Source organism: Artemia franciscana, chromosome 14 (genome assembly GCF_032884065.1).
Source record: "Artemia franciscana chromosome 14, ASM3288406v1, whole genome shotgun sequence".
NCBI classification, from domain to species: Eukaryota; Metazoa; Arthropoda; class Branchiopoda; order Anostraca; family Artemiidae; genus Artemia; species Artemia franciscana.
The window spans coordinates 35,831,788-35,839,837 of NC_088876.1; the positions used below are offsets into that span (position 1 = coordinate 35,831,788).

An 8,050-nucleotide genomic window follows, 5' to 3' on the forward strand; every position below is an offset into this window, starting at 1 on the left:
GTTTTCAAACTCCCTCATTTCCTCTTATTTTAGACATATAGGGTCAACCATCTATCCTTAACGTCAAAAACTTGATAAAAGTTAACAAGTTTTGAAACTTTTCAATCTTTCTTTCGTTTTTTCATGTTTTTGATACCTAATCTTACCAAACTTTGGTTTTTTCCTTCCAATTCTGTTTTTTATATAGTCTTGAAAGACCATTGAATTTCTTTATTATATAGGTACTTGTAATGAATTCAGTGAATCTGTATTCCTTAAGATTCGTCCGAAGGTGTCTAGCTTATGAAAATTATGAACTGCCAATGTGTTCTTTCAATTTTTAGTCAGGTATCGTAAAGATCCGTTTATTCTGGTATTTTCTACTCTTCCGTTTTCAAACTCCCTCATTTCCTCTTATTTTAGACATATAGGGTCAACCATCTATCCTTAACGTCAAAAACTTGATAAAAGTTAACAAGTTTTGAAACTTTTCAATCTTTCTTTCGTTTTTTCATGTTTTTGATACCTAATCTTACCAAACTTTGGTTTTTTCCTTCCAATTCTGTTTTTTATATATTCTTGAAAGACTATTGAACTTCTTTATTATATAGGTACTTGTAATGAATTCAGTGATTTCAATTTTTAGTCAGGTATCGTAAAGATCCGTTTATTCTGGTATTCTCTACTCTTCCGTTTTCAACCTCCCTCATTTCCTCTTATTTTAGACATATAGGGTCTACCATCTATCCGTAACGTCAAAAACTCGATAAAAGTTACCAAGTTCTAAACCTTTCAATCTTTCCTTCGTTTTTTTTTATGTTTTTGATACCTAATATTTTAAGTTTTTTTATTTATTCTTGAAAGAACTTATTTATTATATAGGTACTTGTCATAAATGAATTCAGTGAATCCATATTCCTTAAGATTCTTCCGAAGGTGTCTAGCTTATGAAAATTATGGACTGCCAATGTGTTCTTTCAATTTTTGGTCAGGTATCGTAAAGATCCAGTTATTCTGGTATTTTCTACTCTTCCGTTTTCAACCTCCCTCATTTCCTCTTATTTTAGACATATAGGGTCTACCATCTATCTTTAACATAAAAAAAATCGATAAAAGTTACAAGTTTTAAAACTTTTCAATCTTTCTTTCTTTTTTTCATGTTTTTGATACCTAATCTAAGGGTCTACTAATCATATAGGGTCTACCATCTACCCTTAACGTCAAAAAATCGATAAAATTTACCAAATTTTAATATTTTTAAATTTATTTTATTATTAAAATAAATAATTATTTTATTTATTATAAAATTATAATATTTTATATTATACAATATTTATTTTATAATATTTTATTTTATTTATTAATATTATTTTATTTATTCTTGAAAGACTATTGAACTTATTTATTATATAGGTACTTGTCATAAATGAATTCAGTGAATCCGTATTCCTTAAGATTCGTCCGAAGGTGTCTAGCTTATGAAAATTATGGACTGCCAATGTGTTCTTTCAATTTTTAGTCAGGTATCGTAAAGATCCAGTTATTCTGGTATTTACTACTCTTCCCTTTTCGACTTCCCCCATTTCCTCTTATTTTGGAGTTATATGGGTCTACTATCAATCCTTAACGTCAAAAATCGATGAAAGTTACAAAATTTTAATTTTTTTCAATCTTTTTTCGCTTTTTTCATGTTTTTGATACCTATTCTTTTCAAACTGTGTTTTTTTCTTCCTATACTGTTTGCTTTTGTCTTGAGCTGATGAGAAACATGCAGCCAATTTATTAAATTTTTTTTGTCTTCTACACCAAATTGTGGACACTTTTTCCAGAAAACTTCTTTTTTAAGATAACTGTACACTACTTTGTGTATGATGTGCGTAATTGAATTATATAAATTTTTAAAATATATGCAATCGTTCACGTTTTTTTAAACTAGCCTGTCCAGCCTTGTTCCATAAAACTTCTTTATTGACGTAATGTTAAACTAATTTATGCACATTGTACGTAACCCTACTGCATATTTTATGTACATTGTATCTAACTGTTTATTATAACGCTAGCCGCGATAGCGTTGCTCTAGAAAACTTCTTTGTTTACATAATTCTGCGCTAATTTATATATGTGGCGCATAACTGCATAACATAATTTAAGAACATTGCCTGTAATTGTTCATAATCTTATGTGCACCAATCTAGACAACTTTACAAAAAATTTAAAAGAGAAAAAGTTGGGTTTAATTTAAATATAGCACAAAAAAATAAAATAACAACAAAACTTTAAATAATAAAAAGTCCGAATATATCGGCACCACGTCGGGTAGCATTTTGTTTCTTTTTTTCTCGTGTGTGTTAGTTCCCATTTTTTTTAGATGGTTTTACTTATGTTTAATTGTTGTTTTTTAGTATTTTTTCTGCCGAAAAAGGTTCCCGAACGTGGAGGCGAAATATTCAGATTTGTCGTTTTTGAATTAAAGTTGTTTTTGTTGTTTTTCGTGCTTTTGTTTCACTGTTTTATATAAATTAAGTCCGTTTCTTATCACTTTTTTTGTACATGGAAAAGCAGTGTGATCTAAGAAATTATTTACTAGACAACCTAACTCTCGAAATTTCCAGGAATTATTCCTGGAAATTAATCCAGGAAAGATCCTGGAATTATTGACATAATTGTATATGAGCTATGATTACCAAGCATTATTCCATTACATAAAGTATGTACAATACATATAATTGCAAATAAATATATGTTAACAAGCCTGGACAGCCCTGTTCCAGAAAACTTCCTTGTTAACATAATTATAAATTAATTTAGTTATATTGTACATAATATATTACCAAATTTACACACATGGTGCGAAATTGTATATCTAATACAATTTCAATATAATTTTAATATAATTTAATATATCATGTATATTAGCTTGAACAGCATTGTTCCAGAATATTTTCCTTTTAATAATATTTATGAATTTTTTCAGTAATATTTCCTTGAATAAAATTTTGTTGACCAAAACAGTACATATCTTAGAGAAAAAAGTAAACATGAATAAATAAAGAGTCAGATTAAGATTTGTTTTTATTTTATTGAAACTAAAGAAAGTGAATAAAATATGTTAGAAAATACTGAAAAGGTCCAAAAAGCTGTATTCTTAAGAATTATACCCCTTCTCACCTCCCCTCGAGTGTAGGACCTAGGATATTATGCATATTTAAATTCTTATTTAGAATCAAGGGATATGCCCTAAATTGGTATCTGCATCAGCAAAAGTCATGATGGCTGTTATGTTTTTCTTATTTTTTATTTTAATTTTTACTGCTCATAATTTTTATGTTGTTGTAGACATGTGCTACTTGGGTACCCTCCAGGTAGCCTTTTCACCTTTGCATAAAATTACTACTGCATTAACCTTTCCTTTCCTTAAGTTTCCAGGGAGCTCTCATGCACAAAAAGCAAACTGCTATCCATTCACGCAAAATATATTATCAAATATTATTTAATACTGTTTTAAAAGACTTTGTATTTCAAAATATTTGCCAGAACTTGTTTTTACCAGATTTTTATTTTTATATTTTAGTTTATTTTTAATGTATCTTGTTTAAACTTGTATCTAATAACACACAATTTTGAGATATATTTCAAAATTTAAGTTATTTCTTGCTAAATAATACGATTCTCTTTACTTAAAAACTGAATAATTTTTTTCTTATCTGTAAGTACAATAACCTAGCAAACTTTTATCTGCAGTACCACGCCATAGTTGTATCCGCAAATAAAAGATTAAGACTGATGGCACGGTTTTCTTTGATTTTAGCATCGAATTTGTGCTACAAAAACGGGAAGGGAAAAATTGAATCAAATGGCCCGTTTCAATTTCAAGTCGTTCCCAAGTATTATCATTGCCTTTCTATGTTTTGTAAGCTTTTGAAAACTGTATATTTTGCAGAGAAAAACTGCCATTCTTAACTTTCATCTCTTTAAATTAATTAATTAATTAATATGTATATATATGTATGTATATATAAATATATATATATATATATATATATATATATATATATATATATATATATATATATATATATATATATATATATATATATATATATATATATATATATATATATATATATATATATATATATATATATATATATATATATATATATATACATATATATACAGTACTGGGCCCCGGCATTCGGCACGCGGTAGCCTTCTATGTATGGATTCTCATTGTCGCTTGTCTTCTAACTGCAGAAAATTTGAGACAATTTGCTGTCTTTTCTTAAAACTTATGGTTTTCTTTTTTAAGGCTTTTGAATTTTTGTAATCCATTGTTATAATATGTACAAACATGTTTGGAATTACCAACTGTCAGGCCCTGGCACTTGACACGCGGCAGGCTTTTATATATAGATTCTTATTGTTGCTTGTCTTCTAACCGCAGACAATTTGCTGCCTTTTTATACTGAAGTCGTTTCAAAAATGTTTGATGAATAAAGCAAGTCCAGTTTCAAACAAGGATATCTAAGAATCTTCAAACTTTTAGTTTTCTTTTTAAATTTTTGAATTGTTATAATTCCTAGTTAAAATATAAACAAATATGTTTTATAATTACCAGTTTTTGCTCTATACGCATTTTAATGTCTTCTTATACTGTTTTTTTCAAAGATATTTCATTATTAAAATGAATAAAATATATATATATATATATATATATATATATATATATATATATATATATATATATATATATATATATATATATATATATATATATATATATATATATATATATATATATATATATATATATATATATATATATATATATATATATATATATATATCTATATATATAAAAATAAGTTGTCTGTGTGTGGATCTGTGGATGGATCAGGTGACGTCATGTTTGTCTGCATATGACGTCTGAATTATTTCACACTAATACAAAAGAAGAAAAAAACTAAAAAAGGTAAAAACTACAAAAAAAAACTAAAAAGAAAAAAAACTAAAAAAGCTAAAAAACTAAAAAAAGGTAAAAATCTAATAACTAAAAAAAAACTGAAAAAAATAAAAAAAGGCAAAAACTACAAAAAAAATAAAAACTAATAAAAAAACTAAAAAAGCTAAAAAACTAAAAAAACTAAAAAAAACTAAAAAAAGGTAAAAAACTAAAAAAAAACTAAAAACTAAAAAAGAAAAAAACTAAAAAAAAGGAAAAAACTGAAAAATAAAAGAGAAAAAGAAAACTAAAAAAATATGAATAAATATATATAAAAATAAGTTGTTTGTGGGTTATGTCTGTCTGTCTGTCTGTCGAGTGACGTCGTGTTTGTCCGCATATGACGTCTGAATTATTTCACACTAATACAAAAGAAGAAAAAAAACTAAAAAAGGTAAAAACTACAAAAAAAAACTAAAAAAGCTAAAAAACTAAAAAAAACTAAAAAAAGGTAAAAAACTAAAAACTAAAAAAAACTGAAAAAACTAAAAAAAGGCAAAAACTAAAAAAAAACTAAAAACTAATAAAAAACTAAAAAAGCTAAAAAACTAAAAAAACTAAAAAAAGGTAAAAAACAAAAAAAAACTAAAAACTAAAAAAGAAAAAACTAAAAAAAAGGAAAAAACTGAAAAATAAGAGAAAAAGAAAACTAAAAAAATATTAATAAACGTCGTGTTTGTCCGCATATGACGTCTGAATTATTTCACACTAATACAAAAGAAGAAAAAAAACTAAAAAAGGTAAAAACTACAAAAAAAACTAAAAAGAAAAAAACTAAAAAAGCTAAAAAACTAAAAAAAACTAAAAAAAGGTAAAAAACTAAAAACTAAAAAAACTGAAAAAACTAAAAAAAGGCAAAAACTAAAAAAAAACTAAAAACTAATAAAAAAACTAAAAAAGCTAAAAAACTAAAAAAACTAAAAAAACTAAAAAAAGGTAAAAAACAAAAAAAAACTAAAAACTAAAAAAGAAAAAACTAAAAAAAAGGAAAAAACTGAAAAATAAGAGAAAAAGAAAACTAAAAAAATATTAATAAATATAAAAAAAAAAATCTAAAAATCTAAATAAACTAAAAAAAAAAAAAAAGAAAAAAGGAAAAAAATAAAGGAGAAAAACAAAACTAAAAAACGAATGTATATACAGACCGGGACACCGGGATACAAATGACGACCGGGACACAGGGAATATAAATGACGACCGGGACACAGGGACACAACTACAATGGGGACGCCGGGGGCACAGGGGGATATAAATGACGACCGGGACACCGGGACACAAGGAATATAAATGACGCCCGGGACACTCAAAGAGAAATCACAGACTGGAACACCGGGACACAAATGACGACCGGGACACAGGGAATATAAATGACGACCGGGACACAGGGACATAAATACAAAGGGGACGCCGGGGTGCACAGGGGGATATATAAATGACGATGGCGACTCAGGGAATGGTCGATTAGCAATCACCATCAACAAAGCTCAAGGGCAATCATTAGAATCATGAGGTATAGATCTGAATACGGATTGTTTTCCCATGGACCATTATATGTTGCATGTTCAAGAGTCGGTAAACCTGACAATCTATTTATATGCACAGACAATGGGACAGCAAAGAATGTTGTATATTCGCAAGTTTTACGTAGTTAAAAACATATATATATATATATATATATATATATATATATATATATATATATATATATATATATATATATATATATATATATATATATATATATATATATATATATATATATATATATATATATATATATATATCACAGGTGGGACATAGGGACACAACTACAATGGCGCGTAACTAATATGGCGCGTAACGACTTACGCGCGCGGGGGGGCTTGGGGGGGGCGCGAAGCGCCCCCACCAACTAGGTGTTGGGGTGGCGCGAAGCGCCACCCCAACAGCTAGTATATATATATATATATATATATATATATATATATATATATATATATATATATATATATATATATATATATATATATATATATATATATATATATATATATATATATATATATATATATATATATATATATATATATATATATATATATATATATATATATATATATATATATATATATATATATATGTATAGCATAACGCTTTTAGCAATCAGACAATGGCTTACTTACAATGCTTACATTTTCCCTGCTTACTTGCAAACATATAATTTTTATACGGACATTGTTTGATTTTTGTTGGTGTAATTTTTGTACTTAAGTAAAAATCACTCTCCGAAAAAAATCTCTTTAATCTTTTAACGGACGTATTGGAACCAGAGAGATGGAACGTTTTTGGAATAGTCTTGGCATAGTTATCTATAAATGAAATAAAATAATAAAATACGGTTGTTAAAATATAGTAATTATGGTAGTTAGAATAGTTTGGTACTATGGTAGTTTTTGGTAGTATGGTAGTACTATGGTGGTCAAAATAGTTTAACTACCATAGTACTTCAATATTCTACTTCATCGTTTACTGGCGTTTTGTTACTTACGTAGCGTTAGGGTCAAGTTCCGCCCAAACTCTTATGAACTCATCCAGATGATGTGCACCAAGGATAGAAGAATCTCGCGTCAAGTAATCAAAGTTATCCATAATGACGGCTACGAACAAATTTAACATCTGCAAAAAAAAAACTAAAATTACTTAAAATTACATTAATAAAAGTTAATTAGCTATCTAAAAAGATAGCTACAAACACAATTTAAATCTGTTTGATGTAGTATTTATGTAGTATTTGATGTAGTATTTAGTATTTGGGGAATACTAAAATTCCATACATATCTTTATAGCTTTATTTGTAAATACCATGCATCAAATCAATAAAATAATGATTAGCTAGAAATATCTAAATACTACTACAAAAATTTTTTTTGAAAAGAAGAGAAAAATATAACTTAGATAAAATGCTTATATAATAAACTTCGCATAAGACACGCCCAAAAAATATATAACATTGCAAGCAATAGATTTCCAGACAAACTTTCCAGAAAGATTTTCATTCCATCCATCATTTCATTCATTTCATTTCATTCC

The 8,050-nt window shown here is 26.7% G+C and overlaps 1 protein-coding gene across 1 annotated transcript in view; it reads right to left on the reverse strand.

The window, feature by feature from the left end:
• LOC136035786 (voltage-dependent calcium channel type A subunit alpha-1-like) overlaps positions 1–8,050 on the reverse strand; it is a 192,280-nt gene that overhangs the window by 65,395 nt on the left and 118,835 nt on the right. The window contains exon 17 of the mRNA XM_065717760.1: positions 7,509–7,636. Coding sequence (XP_065573832.1) covers positions 7,509–7,636 — 128 coding nt within the window. The remainder of the gene's footprint in view (positions 1–7,508; positions 7,637–8,050) is intronic.